The following is a 26133-nucleotide window of genomic DNA, read 5'->3' as shown; positions in this document are numbered from 1 at the left end:
TGAAAATGCTTGGTAACACAACATCTGTTATACTAGGAATGTTCTAAGCACATAAGAGCAATATTTAGAATATGTCATTGATGTTGTGTCTTTATCCCTGATTCTTAACTGAAGAGGTTTGGAAGGGATGGTGGTTGCACTGAGTTGAACTTATCAGTTCTTACAACAGAGAGCTGAAATGCATTTCTATGTCATTATTAAAGTATTTATTCATTCATTTGATCACACATAAACACCTGTGGTGTACACAGTGATGTAAGTGGCTGTAATTTATGGTAACGTGTGTGTGTGTTTTATTATGCACTGCAATGCTTCTATAATATTATGATGAACAGTAAGGACACAGAACTGTGGAAAAATGAGATTTATTTTGTGCAAAAATGGAAAAAGTTATAGGCAATATTTTCGTTAGGTGACAACACAGTTTTTGAATGTTGCTGTAACTGGATCTATGTACTGTATGGAATGTGAATGAGCAAAGCCATTTTTTTCCTAGGGAAGGGAGGTATCATATTAAAAATTCCAAGATGGGCAAGAATTTTTTAGACTGTGTATGTGTGGCTTACTTAGAAATATTTGGTACAGTTAAAGGCTGAGGTTTCTTCTGTGTTTTAATATATTTAACTGCAGCACAAATGTGTATTTAGATAAAGTTCCACAACCACATAGTAGCCAAATAAAATAATACAGCCTTTATAGTAATTAAGCTAATTAGGACCGGTACATATAGCAATCCAAGAAAACAAGCATGCCTTCTTTTTAACAGGTTAGTAAAAATCTATTTTCTGCTATGGCTAGACAGGTAAAGATCTGTTAATATCACAAGGGTCATAATTTTAAAGGTTATGCCTGCCAAGAAGAGATATTTATTCATGCTTATTGTGCACTTATTAATTGTTGAGTTTAAGGCAAGCATGAATTTAAATGGTGAACTTACCAAGTCTATTTCAGTTTAGCAGCTTGTCAGTTTCAGTTTAAATAAATATGAGTTCAAAAGAATAGCAATTTACTTTTGCTTATTTTGAATATGTTTTCAGTGTGAGGGCTTTCTTGTTCTACTTAACAAGTGGTCCTCAGTGTTTCTATGGTTAAACAAAAAAAAAAAATCCGGATCTCTATGATACTGTAAATGTAAAGATAAAAATAGAATACACATTGACAAATTTGAACATTATTTTATTGTAACTGGGGTGAGATGGCCAGGTAAGCAGATATTAGTATGGTTTAGAGACTCCTGATCCAGTATCATGCTTAGGGCCTCGTTTTGGCCATGATCTAACTTTTCTGACTGCAGTGAGCTGAGAAGATGCATTATTGTGAACCAGTTATATATGCCTTTATTCATTTATTTGAACTAATTAAATTTCTGAGATGCACAATCACAGTCATGCAAGTAGTTGTAATTGACGTGTGTGTGTATGTGTGTGTGTGTGTGTGTTGTGTGTGATGTGTTGTGTATGTGTGTGTGTGTGTGTGTTGTGTGTTGTGTGTTGTGTGTGATGTGTTGTGTATGTGTGTGTGTGTGTGTGTGTTGTGTGTGATGTGTTGTGTATGTGTGTGTGTGTGTGTGTGTGTGTGTGTGTGTGTGTTGTGTGTTGTGTGTATGTGTGTGTGTGTGTCGCATGTGCATGTTTGAGTGTGTGTGTAATATGTGTATATATGCATATGTGATGAGAAGTATACTAAAGTGTTTCCTATTTCTCAGAATATCTCTGATGTTGCTTCATGTTTTAGTCTGTCTTGCATAATGTTTGCGTTTTTTCCAGCACATCACTCAGGATTTTTGCCACAAAGCAATGTCAGACACTTGAGATTCAGACTTAAGATCCTCCAGCAAAAAAAAAAAAAATGCTAATGCAAAGCTTGATATCTTAGCAACTTTTTTATGTATATAAAGGGAATATCTGTCCCTGATGCTGGTCCTTTTACCACATTATATTTTGGTTTCATGCTTTATTCTAGAGGTCGGAGATTCAGAGGTAATCAGGGATGGGGGGGGGGGGGTTGCAATGGATTGCATACTGTATTCCCACAGCAGTGAGCTGAGTCAATAATTCCTATGTGGCAGTTATGAATTCATTCATTAAAAAACACCTTTATTAAATTATCAGTTGTGACATAGGAAACTTACATCAATATAAAAGTAATCAAACCATAGTAACAAGTTCACATTTACAAACATTATATATCACATGTAATATCTATAGGATGCAATCAATCCAATGTTACATAAATTGTTCAGTTTCTCCATTGACTTAAGCGTCTTTCCTCATCCAAAGCATTTCTTGTGCATGTATTTTCCCACATTTCCCACATTTTATATGTAATTTACTTCTACCCTTTCGTAAAGCTATGACTTCCTGTTCTTTTATCTCTGTTGCAGTTTTCGGTACTTCACGTACGGTTGATTTAGAATATGGTTTTCATTATCTAGTAACTGTTTTTTTTTGGTAGCCAGCAGAATTAAATGTAACAAGGCCTTATTCTGTCTAGGCAATTTGGTTCCTGTATCCAAGCAAAAAAAAAAAATAATTTCTTTAGTTACATTCATTTGCTCTATCATTACTCAGATAATTCTCTAGGGAATTTTTAAAGTCTGCCACCTTATTACGCTCTGAAAATATATGCTCCCAGATTATCTCTTTCTTTTCCATTATGCCTCCAACATTTCCTACCTATCCGAGGAAAAAAAGTCTTCGGAGTCTGCTTGGAATATAACAGTACCCCGTGCAGATACTTCCAAACAAAAATCCTAAGTCATTTAGAGTTTGGTGTATAAATGGGAGCCATACATATGTTATCCCTTTGTTTCTTTGTGAATTGCTTATCTAATCTCTCTTCCCAAACTTTGCTGGCCTCCTCTGATTGATTCCTCTAGCTTTTATACACTATTTTATATATCTTACTAATTATCACTTTTTAACAGTACCTTCTGTTCTTGATTTGATTAAAAACTCAACCAGTGTAGGTCTTTCACTTAGGATTCCCATGTCCCTTTCACTTTGCCTATACTCTGATATCAAGCCTGATAGGGAGGGCAGACTCTAGCCTGCAGTCAAATGTCTGAGGTATACAGCCACATTCATACAAATGACTGCAATTGACTGAGAATTTTGTGTGTGTGTGTGTGTGTGTGTGTGTGTGTGTGTGTGTGTCTAGGTCTGTGTATATGTTTATAAAATATGTTTGCTTGAGATCATAAATATTCCGAACTATCCCTGATTTTTCAGGCTATCTCTGATTTTTTTTGTTCTATTCTTCATAACATTATTATTTTTCAGCTTTCCTCCTTAAATTGCGAACTAAGAGATTGTAAGGTGATGAGGAGTGTTGCAGTGGGTTGCACACTGGATTTTAACAGCAGCAAGCAGAGAAGATACATTCCTGTGTGACAGGTATTTATGTGTTCATTCATTTTTTTCATTGTAATCAAAGATCAGAGATGCACAGCCACAGTCATAACAGTGGCTGTATTTGACTGGGAGATGTGTGTGTGCATATGGGTGCATGGACTGGGTGTGTAATGTGTTGCACACTGTATGATTTTGACATCAACAAACTGAAATGCAAGTGTTAGCTATACTTAAATATTTATTCATTCATTTGATCCCAGTCTGAAATATATGGTATTTGTGTATGTTGCTAGTTTAAAAGAAATTATTGTGGTTACTTGTCATTATTTTATTACATAATCATCTCTAATGTGTATGCAGTCAATAAATTTAGCTTTACTCACTAGCTACAGGGACTTTTGTTGAATAAATGCAACTGACCCTGTTGAATTTCATCAAGTTAAGTAGTCATTATTCTGGCTTTGCATAACTAATGTGTAATTATGTGAAGCCAGCTGGAATACTTTTTTGTGGACTTTTTAACATAGGCAGACATCTAAGGACACTGTAAATGATGGGATAAGAGGTTGTCAGTGATGAAAATGGCTATGTTTTAGACCTTGCAGTTTATATAAAAGTAGCACATTGGACATTTTTTTTAACTTTAGACCACTAACATCAGCAGTATATGTGATAAATGAGTGAATGTCTGTGGTGGTCAGGGCAGGATGATATAGCAACTTATCATTGATATAGTGGTGCAGTGAGTAGCATTGACTTCTCCAATTACTTGGTTCTCTGGTTCAGTTTTTGATTGTAATTTTTTTTGTGTGTAGTTTGTATGTACTCGGTGTCTCTGTATGGGTTTTATTCAGGTACTTTGGTTTCCTTCCCCCAAATCCTCAGCTGTATAATGAATGCCTATGGTGATTCCTGCTTTTTGTTTCATCCCACTCTAAAGCAAAGTGATACATTGGCACTGTAAGTTGTTTACTTGATCATTAAAGTTTGGGATTGTTGTTATAGTTGGTGGTGGCGTTCTTTTTTTATTTTTATGTTTTAGTGTGTTTTTAACTTATTTGAATACATTGGCACTGTTTATCTTTTTTGGATGGGGAAGCAGGCAGACACTTTTCCAAGACAGGATTTATCATCTCAATGATAAATGTTTACTATTTTGTTGGCTTTGAACAGTATGTTTTAGACACAATCTTTTTTGTTGAAAGATGGCGAGAGACTGACAGAGAAAAAAAAATAATTTTTTTCTGTATTTGTGATTTTTGTTTAGGCCAGCATTGAATGGTAAGGTGCTAAAAAGAAAGAAAAAAAAGCACTAAAGTCCACCTCAAATAATCTAGTAACCTATAACTTCTGTGGCCCTAGTGAACACCAGATCCCCAGCTTAATTCAATTACTTTCTCTATGCTTATGATTGCAGTAAGCTGTCTGAGGTGTATATAGTCCATTAGAGGTCTCTAATAGATGCGTACGTAGGCTGTCTGTGGATGAAAGTGACTGTAATCATATGTTGTTTGATTACAGGCGATGATTATACCTGTCATAATAGAGACCCACACATTTTTAGTTAGTCCTACCCATTCAGTGGCCTCCTGTAGTCCCCTAGTCTTGCTTTGAAGTTACCAGCCATAACTGGAAAGAAGTTAGTACTTCAGGCTGTTGGAAGGAGGTTTATTCAGAATTGTGTTATCTTTTTGACCAGTTTATTGTAATGAAGATAGTTTGTTCAGGTGGGAACAAATCTTGCTATTGCAGGAATAAAGCTCTAAATATTTTAGTTAATCAAAATGCAGTTTGTGAATATATTGAAAATGTTCAAGAATGCTTTCAGATTAAAATAAAGGACACAATAATGAAATACTTTAACTTTTTTTGCCAAAGATAATCAAAAGTCTTCTGTAAGCATTTAAGATAATATAGATGTACAATGAGTGCCAACATTTAATTGATAGTAGATGGTAAATCTATAATTGATTATACTCTTATATGTAGCTGAGTGGTTTACTATTGAATATGCGAATGCACTTTGTTCGAACGGCCACCCCATCGACTCGTTTGCGTGGACCGAAAGCACGAAAACTGTTCGCTAGCGAAACCTATTCGACGTTCGACATTACCGGCCGCACAACACCTCCACACCCATGCTACCATGGGTTAGACAGGGGCGAGGTTTTGCCGTTCGCACATTTGGGATTCGGTGTGCTGACGATCGCATTTTCGACTTCGTGCAAGTCGTGTCGCCCATGTAAGGATCGACATTGCAATAGTAAACCGTAGCTGAGTATTTTTTTTGTAAAATATTTTGTCCCCAGCATTTTCTTGTTGACCAGTGTGTTCCTATGACCACATTTTACTCAAGTGGAAACAATTCTTTCCATTACAGGAAAGAAACTATAAGTCATTTAACTAAGAAAAAAAACACTGTTTCAGAATTTATCAACAATTTCCATTTTGATTACACTGAAGTAGATACAAAATTATCAAAAATGCTTTAAGATTAAAATTAGGGCAAGTTAAAACAAACTACAAAAGGCAAACTCATATTTATGCCAAAGTTAATAAAACTGTCTTGTACAATATTTTAAGATGGCACAGATGTGACAAGAATGATAACATTTCATTGACAGTAGATGATAAACCTGTACCTGGTCATACTATAATGCCTGACATTTTTTGCAAGAATATTATGGTCCTAGTTATAAATATTATATTATTAACAATTGTCTTTTGTCACGTCTACAATGTATATTTGTATCATTTTAGAACATATAGTTTTAATGCTGCCTCCGTCCCTGATGCCTTATTTTTTTAATATACCATGTATCTAAGGTAAGTCATTCCATGCTATGCATTTTTAACATTATGGACTGGTTTCACTCCATACATGAGGAAAAAGTCAGTTGTTGCAATCCCTTGGACTGGTAACTAAATATGATAGACATATTGTAGACTGATTAGTCTGAATTACTGGTGCATGTTTAAAAGTAGTTCTTCACCTTGTTATTACTTCTTTTACTTTCTTAAACTTTCATTTTCAGTTTACTGAATTATGGCATCCTTACTGATGCACTTGATCATCAGGTATAATGTATTTGGAGCTCACTAAAGCCTTTTATACTGTAAAACATAAATAGCAATTCTTTTCAATAATGAGTGCATCAAACCTGTTTGTTAGTGAAACAGAGTAGGGTAATGAAGTTATTGTTTCTTAGAAAGTATAAATAAATGAATTTTATAAGGATCTCTGCTGCAGCATTTTCATGCCCCCCTCCATAAAAATAAAAATAAAAAAAAAACAGAAGTAAAATGTTTATCAAAATTTAACAGTGATACGAAGCATGGCTTAATTTTAACTAACTTGCAAGACCAAACTAGGCTCCAAGAGCTAGTTAATTTAAACTACTGGTCAAAGACTAATCTTCTTTTCCTGGTTAGGGGTCATCACAGCAGATCACATGCCCACTCATGATTGGCAGTGGAGTTTTACAGTGTTGAGTTGCCAGCCTGGCACCCAGCCTTCCACAGAAGGCACACACATGCACAGACTCACACCTAGGGCAAATTTAGAGTGTCCAATCCACCTACAGCGTGTCTTTGGGATGTGAGAGGAAACTGGAGCACCCAGAGGAAACACACACAACCACAGGGAGGACATGCAGATGCCACAGAGAAGGCACCCCATATGAGGATCAAACCGGAGAACCCCTTGCTGTGAGGCAACAATGCTAACCGCTGCACCACCGTGGCCACCCTACTGGTCAAAGACTAAGGCTGAGGTATACATCTAGCAAAAATAAGTTTAACTAACATTACTGTGCACGTAATGTCAGTTACCCTCATTCTGTTAACAATGAATTATTGCCAGTTGTTAATCAAGGATCTGGGAATTGTGACTGAGTGTGCTGTAAAGTTTGATTTGAATGTTAGTGTCATGATAGTAGAATATTTTGTCATCAAGAGGATTATTTTTCCAGAAAATAGTATCAAGACTTCATGACATCCTATTACCTTTGTGCAGAGGTTTGATTAGACCTCATATTGCATACTGTGGTTCAGTGTGCATTTACAGAGAGATTTGAAATATAATTTACAAGGATATTTACCATGGTAAGATACTTATCTTAGAAAGAGAGATTTGAAAAGCTCTATCTGTTTGCTGTAAACTACAAATTGTTTTGAGGTATCTGCTACTGGTACTTGGGTGTATAAGGTGAACAGTTGAGTTTAACTATTAGTTTGTTAGTTAGAGATATGTGTGTAGCAACTCATAATAATATTTCATTAAAAGTGAATACATATACCACTTTATATGTATTCACTTTTAATGAAATATATACCACTTTAGGCCGCAGTGGTGCAGCGGTTAGCATTTTCGCCTCACAGCAAAACGTTCTCCCATTCGATTCTCAGCTGGAGCACCTTCTGTGTGGAGTCTGCATGTCCTCCCCGAGGTCGAGTGATGTCTAAAGACATGCAGGTAGGTGTGTGCGTGAATGGGTGTGCCTTCTTTGAATTTTGGGCATCGGGCTGGCAACTCGGCACTGGAAAAATCCACTGCCAATAATTAGCAGACTGGAGTTCCGCTGTGGCAACCCCTAACCGGGAAAAGCTGATAAAAGAAGGAACATATACCACTTTACTAAATACATTGTTTTTCTTTAAAGGATTCATAAGATATGAAATTCTTAATCATTGTGTATTAGAAAATCGAATTTACTAAGTTTTAAAATTAAATTTGACTTATAATTTGATAATGTTTATAAATCTGGTTATAGGTTATAAATTCTATACTGACCTTACTGGAGGTTATGTTTTTTCTTCTTTTTTTTTTCAAACACCTTTATTGAATTATCACTTGTGACATAGGCAAATTTACATTCATATAAAAGTAATCAAACTATATTAACATAACAAACATTATACTTCACATTTATTGATATATATCATATAACCTACACAATATTACATAAATTATTAAATTCCTGCCTTCTTTTAAACAAGAAACTTCTTTATTAAACCATCACTTACTACATAGGCAATCATATATTTATAATAATGAAAACAAATCACACTGACACAATCCTAGTCGCAAGCATTTTACATCACAAACCATACCGACACACTCCAAGTTGCAAACCTTATACATCACTTATAATCTACCCAATCTTTCTCGCTCAGACATTACATAACTCATTTAAGTCTTGCCGCTTTTTAGATCTTATTCCTCCTTTGTATGTATTGTTTGCACAATTCCCATTTTTTTCCTATGTAGTTTGTTCCTACCCTTTTCTAAAGATGTCAGTTCCAGTTGTTTTATCTCTGTTACTATATTCACTACTCCAGTATAGGTGGTTTAGATTTTGATTTCCATTTTCTAGTAATTGCTTTTTTTGGCAGCCACCATTATTGGATACAGCAAGACCTTACCATATGTAGGCAATTCCGATTCTGTATCATAGCTCAGAAAAATCATCTCCCTCGTCAGACCAAAAGCGTCCCCTGGAATGAATGGCAGCACTGAGGATTGCCTAGTTTCATAAGACTATGAATCTTTCTGTTTCTCTGTGTAGTTATATTGAGCTTGGACACATACGTAATTGATGGGGGGATGAGGCTGTATTTCCCCTCATATGGAGTGTTATGGAGGGTTAGACCCCTAAAAAAAAAAAAACTTGTGGAGTATTTTGTTGTTGTTTTTATTTTGTGTTACATTTCCATATGGTTTAATTTTCTGTAGAGTTCTTCATGTACCTTTTTCTTTAATGTGCAAGTTTTTCTTTGAATGAGACTTAGCAAGCAGTTCCTGTAGAAATGAGCCTATGGTATGGTATAGTGCCCAACATATATACCCTCCTCCATAGATTATTTACAAGGGGTTTCTTGAATGAGAAGGAAGGATTCCTAAGTATCCTTGCTAATGTCATCTAATAAGCATAAATGCCACTCTGGTTCTCTCCGAATACTAAGTATTGGCTAAGATGCATCTACTTGTTTAAGAAAATGAAGTAAGTAATAAATGTGCAAACACAGACAGATGATTTTTTTGTCCAATGAAATTTGAATCAAATCTAAAAGACTTATATTTATTCATTCTTTCTCTGTTTCTCTCTTTTTATCTATCAATATATCTATTTAACTATCTATCTACCAATTTGTCTGTCTATCTATCTTTCTGCTTCAGCTAGGCATTCTTAGTATTTCTGACAACACTTTAGCCTTATTTATTATTTTGGCTACCAAGACTGATGCCTATTATAATGTGACTCTTTGCCTACAAAGAATCACCACTGTTGTCCAGAAATTGTTCACAGTTCTATAAATGTTAACCATAAAGAATTCCGCATACAAACATACCTTTACAAGGATAACCATGCTACCAGCATTGCATGTAGTTCACTGTCACCCAGTAACATTGCACATTTAATTAAATTAGCAGTAACAAAATACAATTTCAAGTAGCCTATCAGAGTCTTATTAAAGTTCATCGATCCTAGAGCATTCACAAGTTTCTTAGCATTTTTAACATTTAAATCAGAATTAGTTCCCCAATTACAGAATTTAGCATTTTCTTACATTTGAAGGACAGTATATTTCTGACATTTTTGTTTTAACAAGAGACTTCACTGTTATTCTCAATGATGCCCCTTTACATCAATTTTTCACAATACAAGTTGCTCCACATCTCTCAACCTCTTAGTGCAAGAAATCTGGATAAAGCCTAAAATAATTGGGGGACAAAGGCCCCAAAATAGGGACAGATTTTAAATACTGCATTTAGAAATTTAAAAAGTTGCTAGAATAACAGGATTTGTATTAGCATGCATTTTCTGAAGGATATTAAGTCTAAAACTCAAATATATGTCATTATTTAGTGACTTCAATCTTCAGTGATTAGCCATAAAGTGTCAAATTTTATGAGGAACAAACCGAGCATATGCAGCAAAAATCTGGACATCTTGTGAAAATCTGGACGGTTGAGAGGTATGAGTTGCTTTCTTATAAAGTAGCAACTTTCAGAATCTTTCTGGCTTGATTGATACACTGCATTTTATTATAGTTTGTAATGCCTTTTTAAACATATCAATCACTTATACCTCAATCACCGTTTCCTTACTATTGTAACACTCAAGGTCTAAACATTAAAATGCTATGTGTTTTAATGTACATAACTGAGATCTTAACGTTCAGAGGAGATTCCACGTCAACTGTACTGAGATTATTAGAAGCCTTGTCAGCTCAGTCCCATCCTTACTACCTGGCAATCCACTCAGATGTTACAATGTAACCCTTACAGTTTTTGTCCTAGAGTAATGGCTTCATTGGATGCATGTGTCATGGTGTTGTGATGGACTTGGTGACCGCTACCATTCTTTGTGCAGTGGACATGATAGTCAGTAGCAGTTGTGGAAAAGTTATCATCTCATCAGAGATGCAGGGGCATGCAGGTTTTTCTCACAAACTTTAGAAAACAGAAATACTCACTCAGAGACACAGAACAAGGACTACTGTCAGGTAAACCTCACAAACAGCACAGGATCAAGAAACAGGTACACTCAGTCTCTCACAGCAGAACAGTTTTCCAGACAGCAAGTGAAAAAAACAAGTGTATTAAGTTTATAACAGTTATGGCTTTCTTCAAGATAGCACATAACACTGAAAAGAATGTTACTTCAGCATGATGGCCACAGTTTGATGATAAAGTCTGTTTGGGAATCCCTTTTATTTGGATGTGACTGGTTGAGTTGAAATTCAGGGAAAAAGTTTAAGCTGAGGCTTTATACCTGACACACCCAGCAATGTGAAAGAATAGGCAGCTAAATCTTGACTCATTTTATAAAAACAGTTTATTTTATGGAAAGAATTCAATGGAGAAAGTTAGTAAGATCTTTTGTGTACAGCAATCTACATGACTTCACCAACATAAACAATGTCTGTGGTCTTAAAAAAAAAAAAAAAACATGGTTTCACACTAGCTTAACAACTCGGGTCCTGATTAAAATAAAGCCCAACAAAAGCATCTGATTCTAGTCATTAAAGCAATGGCTTTTCCACTACTATGTACTCCTTGAAGAAAGCAGCTCTCTTCCGGAGTGGATACCTCCGGCACATGGTTTTCTCCTCTAAGTCCAGTCTCCTCTGCATCTTCATGGTTCCAAGCTCTCATTCTCATTAGGGTTGTGCAGAAATCTCTTTAAATACACATTTGAGCTTAATTCATGGCATTTTTACTGCTTTCCTTATGGGAGTAAGTACTAAATCTAACTATAAATGATAACCACACCATTAATGCAATGCATTAGAACAGTCTTTCACATTCTAAAACAGCCCTACATGTGGGAAACACCATATTATGGCACATTACATAAAATACATCATTCTGGGGTGGATTTAGTTCATGCTAACATGGGAGAATATGGTATATAAACCTGCCTGCTTTACTAGGGGTCAGCTGCACATATCCTTTGTGTGCTTTCTTATACTGGCAATTGTTCTCTATTCTCGTGTTGCCCTTTTTAGGCAAAGTATAATTATGGACATGCTAATCTCATAAATTCCAGTCACTTCAGGCTGGCTCTGTTAACAAAAAAAGCTTCTGATGCAAAATGTCTGGCATGTAAATCATCCTTCTCCTTTGGAACATACACATATGTGTAGCTGTTAAAATGTGATTCCAGTCTACTGATAACCCTCCTGTTTGGGAACGCACCACCTAGCACCTATTCAGAACCACTAGGAGAAGTGGGTGCATGTCCATATTCATTAGAGTTCACATACCTGCTTTTATCATCCCAAATGACCTTGGTTTAATTTAGTACAAATCCAAATTAATCTGAACAAAACTAATTTTTGCTTTTTGGTAATTACATAATTACAGAGCTCTCTCTCAAAGACACAAAGGAACATAAGGAAAAACATAACATGCCCCATAGCTGGAAGGTAAAGCAACCCTCTTAATTGCAATTGTCTCAACATTTTATTACCAAAAGAATCCAATGTTTAAAGAGCCACTGTTATACAGATATATTAAAAACCTTGTCTTTTTTCCTGTGGCCTGTAGATTTTTTGTGATATGATATGTGTCTTGCCATCTGAGTTATGTCAAGTGCTGTACTCTGAAGCCTCCCTTTTCTCAAAAATAACAGTTTCCTCAATTAATTCCCATTCCAAAGTTCTACTTTTACACCAAAATACAACAAGCTCCAATTCAGGGATAAATTCATCACAAAGCTTCCTAATCATCTAAGGAATAAGCTTCCCCTAAATATTATTCCAATGAGATGAATGGATGGAATTCCATTAATTCATCTCAGTGGACCATAATGAGTAAAAACAAGACATACTCATATATTTCATTGCTTATGCCCACATAAGTGATACCTTACTTTGGCACAACTGCCATGTCTGGCTGATGATGTCCAGTTCCATAACTCCATCTGTATTGCAGCCTTTGTATTATAATATGGCTGCATCTGTATGTGGACTTGCTTCTGCTGGCAGCCTGGCTTCCCATTATGCATTTTCTGCAGTAACAAGTCCTACATAGAGTTGAAGATGTTGCTTTGCTGTAACAGCCAATTGAGTTCAGTGGGCTGCTCCATTACTTCAGGATTGTATATTTGTGCCTTTCTCCAATGTTCCACTCTGAAGTATTTTGGTACTGCAATCCCAAAAGGCTTCACTGGTCTCCATGACAATATGATGAGTGATGAATGTTGGAGACCTTGGGTTTAAACTCTGGTGTGCAGTTACTGCCTGGTGTAGTGTGTTAGTCCATGCCCAAGTCATCTTAAAATCTGACCCAATGACTCTTATGTGTTATGGGGCTTTGTTTTTACTACATTTGGCGCTATGTTCTCTGCTACATATCATAATTTAATCTCTGGAAATATTTTTTAAATGTTTAATATGGAGTTTTACCTGCTCACTCGGGATTACCTGTCTCATGCTATACTATTGGTTAGCATAGAGTTTAAAAAAGGCATCTTTTGCAGGAAGGAAAGTCCCCCCCCCCCCCCACATACTCGCCCCCATATGCTTGACCTATAAATATCCTGCTCCTGTGGTCACACACACTAGAGAAAAGTATATTTACAGAAACAACCTTGATCAGCTGAATGTCAAAGATAACCATTTAATATAGATAAATAGTCGATCTGGTAAGTACACCAGTAGATTCTAAGATTAAGTAGAAAACAGTGCATTTATAAAAAGATGATATGGACTCCAGCACTGCAGCAGGTCATTTTCTACATAATTTTGCATCAAGATTTTATGGTATGGATCAAAACAACTGTATAATAAGTTATATACAAACAATGAGAAATAAAACCTCCAAGGGTAAATCAACCTTTATGGGCCTGCCACCTTGAAGTGGACTACATTAACTCTAGATGATAGTCATTGTTGATGTGACACCCCATATGAAAAAATAGGAAAAAGGGAGTTGTAGATGGAATCATGGATTTTTATATGTGTGTGTGTGTGTGTGTGTGTGTGTGTGAGAGAGAGTGTGTATGTGTGTGTGTGTGTGTGTGTGTGTGTGTGCATGACAAGGAGGGCTGCAACTGTTATATTTCACAAACAGTGCTCTGTTTTGACTAGGCTTTGACTAAGACTTTCCTGGCTGTCCGATATTTTTGATTTTTGACCTTATTAGGGACTTACCCATAACCTAATGGATATCAGACTTTTCATAATCTGAATGGTTCAGAGAATAGGTAGATTTTCCATTAATGCTCATGATGAGCCAAAAAGAGGATAGAACATATGTCTACAACTAATGAATTCAGGCCTACTTGTCTGAATGTATAAAAAAAGACGTGGGGCATCATGCATTCAAAAGTTGGTATGCTGAAATATTTTCATATCATTATTTGGCAATTTGCCCATCTGCCATGATGCTTTTATGAAGAGGGGTATGTAACTGCATTATTTGTTTTTTTTCTACCAATGATATTCTCTTTTGCCAGGTTGCTTTTTTTTTGTTTGATCTTTGATCAAACTTTCCTTTGATCTACATATTCACAATACTGTAAAGAAAACACACCACAAGTTAGGGATGCTCTACCATCATGAAAGCTTCATGGATATACCAACTAAAATAACACTGGCCACAGCCTAAATACTTCCCTCCATATTATATGGCACCCTTATCTTAAATAGTCTCCAGGTTTCACTACAAAATAAGCTTGAAACCTGTAATAACAAAATAGTAAAACTCACAATAAATGCTTCTTATTCCAAACATCACTGCATTGCCTTAACTGTCTCAAACGCTCCTCATTAATAAATTACCTCCAACTGACCTTTGCTCATAAAATTATCTATAAATCTAACAACTGCCCAGCTTTAAAAATCAATTCTTCAAATGTACTTACCTACTAAAGCTCTTTGTTTTGAAGATAAGCAACGACTAACTCTATATAGACCCCACAGAAATGCAGGAAAATGTATATACTCCTATTCTGTGACTAAATATTGGCACACACTACTCCTAGATATTACAGCTACATCAACTCCCAAAAATTGTTAAGCTCATATTAACAGAATACCTTCTCATGGCTCAAATCTGCCCCTGCTCTAAACCTGGCTAACACCATAACCCTTTCTATATACCCTCTCAACTATCAATCATCCTCTATCAACTATCATTCTTAGCTCTTTGTCTTCCCTTTACTGCCTCAGCTATCAACCTTCCATGCACATTCTTTTTACTTAAAGCAGCCTATTACCTTAAGTACCCCTGCAAAATTCTCAGGTAACCTCTAAAATCATTTTAGCCTTTGTTACTGACTAAACCTGACCCTACTGAAGCTTATCATAAAACGTAACTTTACCTACAAAGAACTTTTCATTATATATCTTAAACTGTTTGCCTTCTCTATGCATCTTCAATAATACTTTCTTCCCTGTAGAGTGCCAACATTTTTGACCAGTTCTTCTTGAAACAATTGTACGAATGTTGTTCTCTGATCTCTCCCATATACCATCCATCTATTATTATATAATCCTGATAATAATGTAAATATTATTTATTTTTCTCATATCTTATACTGTATAATCAACTACACTAATTGTACTAATCTTGTATTGTACTATATTTGGAGCTTTTCTGTATAATCAACTGCACTAATTATTTTAATCATGTATTGTGCTATGATGGAGTTTTTCTTCCTGGGCCTCCACTGAAAATGAGAGTTCTACCCAGCTGAACTTTCCAGTAAACAAATATCAAATAAATAAATAAACAAACAAATAAATAAATACATAAAATCTTCTATGGGTTTGATCTGAGAATTTTAAAAAATATACATAAATGCATATATATATATATATATATATATATATATATATATATATATACATATATATATATATATACACACACACACACACACACACACACACACACACACACACACACACATATATATATAACAGAACATGCTGGAGAGACAGATATGTCTCCCAGAGACTGCCACTTCTCTGGAATAGACTTCCTATTCACTTTCTACAGAGCTCCTCACTAACCCTATATATATATATAAACGTAAATATACACATGCATACACAGATGTATGTCCATGTAGCAAAAACTTAAAATATGGAATGGCAAGTGATCAAACACAAGTGGTCTAAAAAAAAAAGACAAAAATACTGTAAAACATGTTTTTCTTTTGTAGGAGAGCAAGCATCCCTGCACCCCCAGCCACTGCTAATTTTATATATATACACACACACACAGATATATATATATATATATATATATATATAGATATAGATATATATATATATATATATATATATATATATATATATATATATATATATATATATATATATATATATATATATATATATATATATATACCAATGCCAAGATTGCATTATAGTGGGGGGAAAAGAAAATTTTCCAGTCCCCACTGGCTGATTTCCAATCAGGTATACTGGCTTTTGCTGGTTGAGAAAACAAACGCTTTACAACTTGTCAGCAAATCAAATATATGTATATTGCTTGGTTGTTTGTTGGGGTATTTTGTAGGGCACCTTAATGTTCATGGACATCAGCTAGGTTTTAAACCCTGTGCTTCAAAAGTATATCCAGACAATCCACGTATGTTGTACTGATGATGTTACAAAAAGTTAAACATGACATGTCTACAGCTAGTGGGGCTCAGATTTATTGACCTAAATATAAAGACTTAAAAAGTAGAAATTTACAGGCATTCTGAAGCCATGTAGAGGAAACACTGGTGTGTCCTTAGGGGGTCATTTGCACATGCAAGGGCATAGTATCCAGATCAAGTGATATTATAACTCCACTGTACTCGACCCTCATCAAACCACTAATAGAGTATAATGCACCCATTTGCATGTACCTCACCATACACCTGCAGCAGCTGGAGACACCTCAGAGGTTTCTCACTAAGAAAATACAGGGACTCCAAACCATGATCTACATGGACAGGCTGAAAGCCCTGTCACTTAGAGTTGACTTGTGCCTGGCCTATAGGACAATCTCCAACCCTGTCCTAATGGAAGTGCTGCAAATCCACACGTCAAATGGGACAAGAGTCACTCACTCTAGGGGGTCTTAATCTAGCCTGTGTCATTAACAGAACATGCTGGAGAGACAGATATGTCTCCCAGAGACTGCCACTTCTCTGGAATAGACTTCCTATTCACTTTCTACAGAGCTCCTCACTAACCCTATTTAAACATAACCTAGATAACTGGATGGGAGAATGCAAATTCGTCCCTGGTGTGGCACTCATGTCCTTCATTGACAGGGCTAGCCGATGTTGATCACAGACCTGCTCTGTTCATAAATTCATTCTGCAAACTACCCAGAAAGAACAAATGGGGATTAACATGGCTAAGCTTGTAAAGGATCTAGGGCTGCTAGCCTAGTAACCTCCTATGAACCTATATATATCCCATGGATCTCTACTACAAGAGGTTTAAAGTATTTACACAGTGAAGATTCTAGTTTGGCTGACTCTTTCTTGTAGTTCTAACTGAATGGTTTGTCTGTATAACTTTTTACCCTTCACTTTCACATGCACGCGCGCACACACACACACACACACACACACACACACACACACACACACACACACACACAGATATACCATGGATCCACTGCCCTGTTCACATATATCATCAAATTTCCTTCACAAACAATATTTTCTAAATATTATGCTTAAATTATATGTTGCAACAGATTTACCTGCTCATCTTCCTTGCAGATCTGTTTAACATCGACATCCAAACCATATCTTACAGCTTCTACCTCCTAGGCAAAGAAAACACAATGAGAAAATATATTACAATATGCTTTTATTTTTGAAGAACCTTCCATTTTATTTGATGGTAACTTAATGCCATCAAATTGACATTTATGTGAGTTATCTTGCTAAGAGGGTGCAACCTAAAATTTAACTGCAGTTTGGAAGTTTAGCTTAGTGTTAGGACTATGAAATACTAATAAGCTTCATATTGCAGTCCAAGCTTACTGTCCGACTTGTTTGACATGAGCAAGTCACTTAACCAGTGCCCCCGAAGTACCACTGAAAAGGGGCACTTTTGACCATTACTGGCATTACCTGGATATACTGCAATGGAAGTTATCAAACTTTAGTTTCAGTTGTTATAGAAATTGTCCAAATGAATGGAAGACCTTCTGCATTCTGATGATGATGATGATGATGATGATGATGATGATGAAGCCAAAAATTAAAGTCTATTGGCCATCTTCTGAAGCATTGCTATTTTATAATTAATTTCATTTCCATGTATACTCATGTTAAATCTGCAAGCAAGTTTGAAAAAAAAAAATAAGATTATAGCATGTTGTTTGATATTTTTATTTCACTGTTTACTCTTTTTTTTTTTTTTTGGATAACAGCACCCACAAAATGATGTCGTAGAAGGCATTGTGATTTAAACAGAGCTGCAAAGCATTCTGGGTTGACAAACAGCAAAAAAAAGCTTCTTTGGAAGATAAATTCCTTACTTACCTTGCACTTTCGCTATTACATGAATACATGTGTTACTTTTCAAAGTAAGGTGTTACCTGTAGGAACTATTTTGACAACTTGTCTTTCTAAGAAGTAAGAAACTACTACTGATGCATTTGGCATGGAAATTCAATAGCTTATACATTCATTTCTGTTGTGAGACCCTGTAGGTTTAGTCCTCCATGATGTCATGGGAAGGCTTTTTGCCTCTGAAAAAAATTTTGGGGGCCATCCTTAGCAACTAAATAAAATGGGAAAAACAACACACTTTTTCATTATAAACTATATAATCTGGTATTATATATAGTACAGATGTTACGTCTAGCTCCAAATGTTTCTTACTTAGATAGTGGCCAATACACTTTAACATATCCATAACAATATGTAAACTCTTAGAGATATGTTTAACCTCCTTATCATATAGCATGCCAAATTATACATTTTTCATTTAAAAAGTGCATTTTTTCGCATTTTATTGATAACCAAAAAGTGTGTTATTTTTGTGTTTAATTTTGTTGATAACATTATCCATTTTACATTTTCTGGAAGATGAAAACTCCATCTATGACATCATGAAAGGTTGACCCCCCCAAAAAAAAAAAAAATATATATATATATATATATATATATATCTTACTGCCCAAATTAGTGTAAAAGTTTGCAAGAATGTTAATTGCAGTATAAAGAGTATTTTCCCCGGAAAGACAAGTTGTCAGTTATATCTTATAGGTTGGAGCACCCCACATTTAAAATTAACATATGTGATGATCCATTAATAAAGTCATAATGTACATAGCTGCTTTTTAAAGGACAATATTTTAGTTAATTATCCACAATGCTTCTCTTGTGTATGCAAACTGTTGCCAATGACTATCAACATCAGTTTGTGGTGGGGGTCATAAAGAAAAAAAACTGCAAGGACATCAGAACTGAAACATCAAAAAAACATGGCATAATCTTTATTTTTACTTAAAATCACTTGCAGTTAAAACATCAGGAATATAATAAGAAACAGGGTTAATTGTAAAAAAAAATGTGTTAGAAGTACAGCAATACAGTTTTAACTAAGGATTAATGCCAAATTCCATACACTCTGTTTCATTAGCCCTGTTGTGAAACTTAACTGTTTTACATGGTTCTTCCTATTCCAGTTAGAAACCATCACAGTTATAAAAAAGTAACACTGATTGGAGCCATAAGAGGTGTGAAAAATTCAGCTGTAGTCTATACCTGAGTAAAAAAGGTAGAGTTCTAGCAGTCCCCATTAGTTTATATTGAATGAGGAATGTCAGAGTCCTATCTTTTGGACTCGGGCATGGAGCCACATAGAAATTAGGTATGTTACTCTACTACCAAATCTTTTGGAATCTTGTCTTATAAGCTTAATTACCAAGTATAGATCAGTCACAGGTATGCTTCTTGCATTCTGTACTGAAGTTCATTAAAGAGAGACCAGCTATAATTTGAAGACAACTGACGTGAAACAGGTACGCCTTATTTATTTATTTATTTATATTTATTTATTTATTGTTGTAGTACACTATCATAAAAAAACATTTACAGGTACAGACCAGGTGAAACTTTTTAAAAGGGTCTACTTCAGAAAGATGAAAACGCAAACTCTCGAATGCTCACATGAGCGAATAATCAGAAACTCGAAATTGGTATTTTGGGATCGCAGTACAGTTAAGATCGGAATATTTGCCCTTTCCTCACTGTAGTGTGATCTTGGAGTAGGAATATATATTTAACGGGGGGGGGGTGCAGCCCCCCACAATGCCAATTTCAAGTGTTTGATTATTCGGTAATGTGAGTGTTCGAGAATTTGTGTTTTCAGTTTTATGACATAGACCCTTTTAAAACTACAAAAAGCATACACAACAGCTTATTAGTAAATGTCAAAAACTCTAAATGTGCATACTCATGCCTTACAGGCGTACCACCTTTACTCCTGCCAGATGTAAGATAATTGCAGTGTTATAGTACTTGCACCTTTGAACTACAAGGGCCAAGTTATTCAAAATGAAAACTTTCTTAAGTTTCTGACTACAGTGTCTTCCCTTGTTTAATGGTAGTTTCCGGCTTCTTGCCAGGTTGTCAATGTTTCATCATCTATGGTTTCACAAACATGGTGATACCTGAGTGGGACCCTTCACCAGTGATATCTTCCTTGAGGAGGAAGTATGCTGTCTGAATGGAAGCTTGCAGAGACCATACATCAGCAGTGTAACAGGGAAGTCAGGAGCCATCAGAGTGCATCTATACAAGGTGATTCTGTTCGTTCTGTGTTCCCTCTTAGCAGACTGGCTTGATGTTTGTATTGGCTTGATATAAGCACACTGAGCATGTGTATAGGTATACACAGAAGTTACAGCACTGCTATCATGATAAGCTATCATGATAATATTGTGGTCAGAGTCCTACCACCCTGCACAAAATGTCACTTCTGTCATTCACCTGCCCCAAGTTTCAGTATGTTGTCAGGAAACCTGCACACTTAGCAGGTTCCAAAATATTTGCTCTAAGAGAAGCACACAGGCGTTAGAATTCTGGTGATTCTTCCCTAAACATTGTCAGATGCTGCGGTATAACCACCATTAATCAAATCAGGGCAGCTTTCATCAGTCAGTGGCTTTATCCCTTCTGTTATGAAGCCAATGGCAAGAGTGTTTTTAGAGACAACAAACATAACATTTTCTTTTTTCACTTCAGAAGGCATATTGGCTAAATCCAAAGATTTTAATAATGAAAAGACAAAATATGCACTCCATTTTACACATTCAGATAATGGCAAAGTGGTATTGGCCAAGCCTGAAACAGCCTTCCCATTGCCAAAACACCAACTTCTACATTTAAATTTCCAAGAGATAAGAGACTCAGGTACAATAACTTGGAGGACCAAATGAAAAAATGTTGCAGCTTTGGCGGGGGGGGGGGGGGTTGGTAAAGCCCTTTTCACTCTCCCTTGAAATAGCAGTAGCATTCTGAGGCCATAGATAATTAGGATTTTTCCCAGCCAGGTATGAATGTGTAACCATGTGCAGCATTTCTAGTCTCCCTCTGAAATGTACAGCATCAGGTCCCTAACTAAATATTTATGACTTCTCCATTTGCAACTCTTTTTCTGAGGAACTTAGTGTTAGTCCAACAGCTCTGCTACAGCTATTTTAATATGCAGTGATAATTTTCTGAAATTGTCTGTAGTGCATGATTTTATTACAAATGTACATCATTAGCAAGCTATAATACTGAGATCAGTATGTTACAAGTAAAGCAAGGTGTACTAATATTATGTGAATGAGAGGGAGGATGGAGGAATGGTGAGAATGCAAGGAGTAGAGGTGGCGAAGGTGGCTGAATTTAAATACTTGGGGTCAGTAGTTCAGAGTAACGGTGAGTGTGGAAGAGAGGTGAAGAAGAGAGTACAGGCAGGATGGAATGCGTGGAGAAGAGTGTCAGGAGTGATTTGTACCTGTAAGAGTGAAAGGGAAGGTCTACAAGAGGGTAGTGAGACCAGCTATGTTATATGGGTTGGAGGCAGTGGCATTGACAAAAAGGCAGGAGTTTGAGCTAGATGTGGCAGAATTAAAGATGTTAAGATTTGCACTGGATGTGACGAGGGTGGACAGGATTAGGAATAAGTATATTAGAGGGTCAGCCCAGGTTGGAAGGTTTGGAGACAAAGCCAGAGAGGCATGATTATGTTGGTTTGGACATGTGCTGAGGAGGGATGCTGAGTATATTGGGGAAAAGATGCTAAGGATGAAGCTACCAGGTAACAGGAAAAGAGGAAGGCCAACTATAAGGTTTATGGATGTGGTGAGAGAGGACACGCAGGTGGTTGGTGTGACAGGGCAAGATGCAGAGGACAGGAAGAAATGGAAACGGGTGATCTGCTGTGGCGACCCCTAACGGGAACAGATGAAAGAAGATGATGATGATGATGATGATGATGATGACGATGACGATGATGATGCTACAGCCAACTCTTCACTCAAGATAGGGCACTGATGCCAGCTCTGCACATTATATATATATATATATATATATATATATATATATATATATATATATATATATATATATTTCAGCTGTTCTTTATTCAGGTAAGCTAGAAACACTGTCTAGCCTTTACAGACAGTTCCAGTATCTAGGCCCATATTTGCAAACACTGCGGATATCTCCTCAAAATACAAGTGCATGACTTGCAATGCTTTACAGCTGTGTCTCTTAATACAGTAATAGTGCTTTCTTTGATTGCTCATTTTTTAGTATTACTACTTGTGCAAACCATTTTATCTTTAAGAATCACCTGCAGCAACTCACTTCTGCAATGCAGAATGTTTGTGCACTATGTAAAAAAATATAGTTTCTCTGTGCACTTTATAATAATCTTTAGTAATTATTTTTGTACTATGTAACAATTCAACTATAAACTGTGGTTTTGACTTTTAAACACTTTAGGCAAGTACTGTACATATCACTATAGTGATGATATTTGTAAACAGTAAATTCAGGCTGCACAGAATAATTTTTTAATAATAAATAAAATACACAATTATTTAAAGGAAAGGGCTTCCAAGTTTTAATATTAAAACATTAAATAACTTTTGCTATGTTTATTTTATAATATGTAGTTGTTTTTATATACGATTATATATATATATATATATATATATATATATATATATATATATACTTTTTGTGCAGTAGATTCAATTTTAACAGTGAAAATCTCTGCTTTCCAAGACTTTATGGAACAAGAACTGTGTCTTTCGGTAGAATAATGTTGTATTAATGGTTGCTTAGCAACTAACTTTATGGAATTTTGGCGCCGTTTTGTGATTGCCAGGATATTTAAACTAATGAAAGATGTGTTTATTCACTTTGAAAAAGTCCTGCATTGTGGTAGGACAAAAGCACTTGTATATTTTATTTATTATTAAAACTTATTCTGTGCAACCTGAATTTAGTGTGCTGAGACAGCAGTTTCTTTAATATCAGTTTGTTTTGTATTTGCGGCTAATTCCATTTTTCTTTTTTTTTCAAAGTATTTTATTAAATTTTCCATGAAAGTAAAAGACAACAAATGACAAACAGTATTCTCATTCTAAGACAAATTATTAACAAACAAAGTAAAAACTATTTACAATATATACATAGGCCTGAAGCAAAACTGCAGATCACAGTTGAAATACACAAGCATTCATTCAGAAAGAGTTGTGGTCAATTTGTAAAGTCTTAATAAGTGCTAAAACTTATGTCGAAGGATTATTAACAAATGTCTTTGGATAGATTCTGAGTTCTTTGGGCTTAGCTTCTTTGACTGCCAGGTCTTTCACTGAAGACAAGAAATCCTCAACAGTTTTCCATCTTCTAGTGATGCATTTTCTGGCGATAGCAAGTACTGACCATAGTAAATATGAATTATTCTTATTCAAGAAGTAAAGTTTATTCACATTCAAAAGAACTAATGATTTAGATAATAAGAAGGAATCAATGAATAATAATTCTGTTTTTCTTGATATTTGTAAACAGTGCCAACAGTATAGTTGGCCATGGATTTACTATCACTGGATGTTGTGAACTGTGAACACTATCCCATTAAGTAAGCAACAAGCAACATCATAAACAAGATTTGAAAAACAGAATAAACAGAAGAGAAATTATTAGCTATAACTGGACATAGTGTAAACATTGAAAATAATCATTATTTAGTCTGCACATTGTTTAGAAATGAATGTCTAGTGAAAAAGCTTAGTATTATTAAATGAAGTATAATTTTAATACAAACAAAATCTAGGTAATATAAAGTAACTATAAGCAGTTTGCAAGCTTTGCAGTATTTTTGTGAAATTGTTTCTTTTTAGTGTTGGCTTTCTACAAAACTGGTAAGGAAGCTTCATGAACTATAGTTTTATTTATGGAAATTGTTCCAAAAAATTATTATCACACATGCTTATTTCTCTATTTCAGAAACAGAGTTACTAATATGGCGGATTTACCATAACAAGTGTATTACCTATATCCATGTATCTTAATAACGTGGATAATCTGCTGTCTTTCCCTTTTGAAATGTTAGTCATGACCTAGACATGATTACTTGTTTTATAGTGAAAATTGAAGGCAGTGGTTATTACCTGTTTTACTGCAGAGTTTATCTTAGCCAGTGTATATGTGCAGGAGTCAGAAGAAACTGCACCATATTCATGTACAGCAAAGTCTGCCTTTTCTTTAACATCTTCACTTGTCATATCAGCTGGTTCACCAAAAATAAATATGTCTCCATATATGTCTTCATAGGTGTCATAGAAAATTAACGTTGTCTGAGGTATCACTGTCACTGCTGAGTCAGGCTCAAACTGATTTCCATCATTGTTAGAGTAAGACCACTCATCTATTGGAAACAAATCAGCTGTTGAGAAGAACAGAACCGACAAAACAATAACCTTACAAACAATAACCATCTCTGCTGGAAACAGAAATAAAAGTTAAAGAAAACACTTGGGTCTCTGCTTTTTTATATCCTTTTATATGGGTGTGTCTTCTAGTTAAAACAAATAAAAAGTCATTCATCAAACATGTATGTGTTTGGCTGAAGGAAGCTAGAGATACTGTCAATATAATTTCATGAATAATTAACTAACTGATACATTTGGTTGGGAAATCTTTGAAGTGGGTTCAAGCATCCAAAGTTTTCACATGATTTTTCTTTGATAGAAAAGTAACTCAAAGAACGAATTTATGAAGGCGGTTTGCTTGTTATTTATATTCACTAATGTAGTGTGGCAAGGTAAGTAATCCTGCATTGTCCTAAGCAGTTAATTAAGAAATTTTACTAGTCCAAGTTTTTGTAAGGTCAGGTAGTTCTATAATAGCCCTACTTAGGTGACTCATGCACAAATGTAGTAAGGCTTTAATCTGGGGAAAAAATGTACACCACCTCTGCTCAATCGCTTAGGGGAGTGTATTTAATTAACAAGGTTCTGTCAACCCATTGCAGACATCTCACATTCTAATTCACACCTGTGAGTACATGGCCACCTTTTATAATGCTCACAAATGGGATATTTCTTTGGAAAAAATTATGTTTTGCAAGGCAAACAATATGCAGGATTACTGCAAAGGACTGGGCTTCAATTTTCAGCCAAAATGAAAACAAAGTCATGCAGAATTCGAGTTATTTCTGTTGTTTCAAATACTATTAGGGAGCTTCAAAAACAAACTAAGTATTTTATGCATCTGTTAGTGGAAACTTATGAAATATTTTTAAAATAAAATTTCAGGACATTTTTCTTGCTTTTTGCAGGGCACAAGTGTCCAAGTAAGGACTGTCATATATAAAGAGGGCCAGGTGGCAAATGTAGCCAATATGCTGTTTCCATGCTTTCTCAAGCAACTCTTTGAAGAGCATATTGTGAAATTTCACTCTAGACTTGCCTTATATTGTCCAGTACACATGAAAATAACCTTTAGTTCTGAACCTAATAACTCAACAGTGCAACGAAATACGTATATGAGTCAAGACAGCTTCATAGATGAATGGAGTTGTCCATATCTAGGATAGATACTGGTGCTCCCTTGAATCATCTTCAGACCCCCTTCCCCTGCAAAGGTGACCACCATGAAAAACTTCTCCAAAGCTGACTTTGGGCTCCTAAAAACAGAGGTGGCTAACTTCACAGTACCCATGTCAATGGAAAATAGATGCATTACTGTTGAATCATACACCAATGCACTGTACGAACACATACATAAATGCA

General features: G+C 35.4%; 1 protein-coding gene across 1 annotated transcript in view; it reads right to left on the bottom strand.

Annotated features, from left to right (window-relative positions):
* Positions 1-24837, bottom strand: part of LOC122792363 (cystatin-like) — a 31495-nt gene extending 6658 nt beyond the window's left edge. Inside the window, exons 1-2 of the mRNA XM_044060154.1 lie at positions 24511-24837; positions 17581-17646 (exon numbers count right to left, since the gene is read on the bottom strand). Of these exons, the coding sequence (XP_043916089.1) occupies positions 17581-17646; positions 24511-24837 (393 nt within the window). The remainder of the gene's footprint in view (positions 1-17580; positions 17647-24510) is intronic.
* Positions 24838-26133: the final 1296 nt, after the last annotated feature.

The sequence above is a fragment of the Protopterus annectens genome, chromosome 1.part2 (genome assembly GCF_019279795.1).
Source record: "Protopterus annectens isolate FY-2018-M chromosome 1.part2, PAN1.0, whole genome shotgun sequence".
Lineage (NCBI taxonomy): Eukaryota > Metazoa > Chordata > Ceratodontiformes > Protopteridae > Protopterus > Protopterus annectens.
Note: the sequence above shows the minus strand (reverse complement) of the source record. Positions and strands in the feature narration are given on the sequence as shown.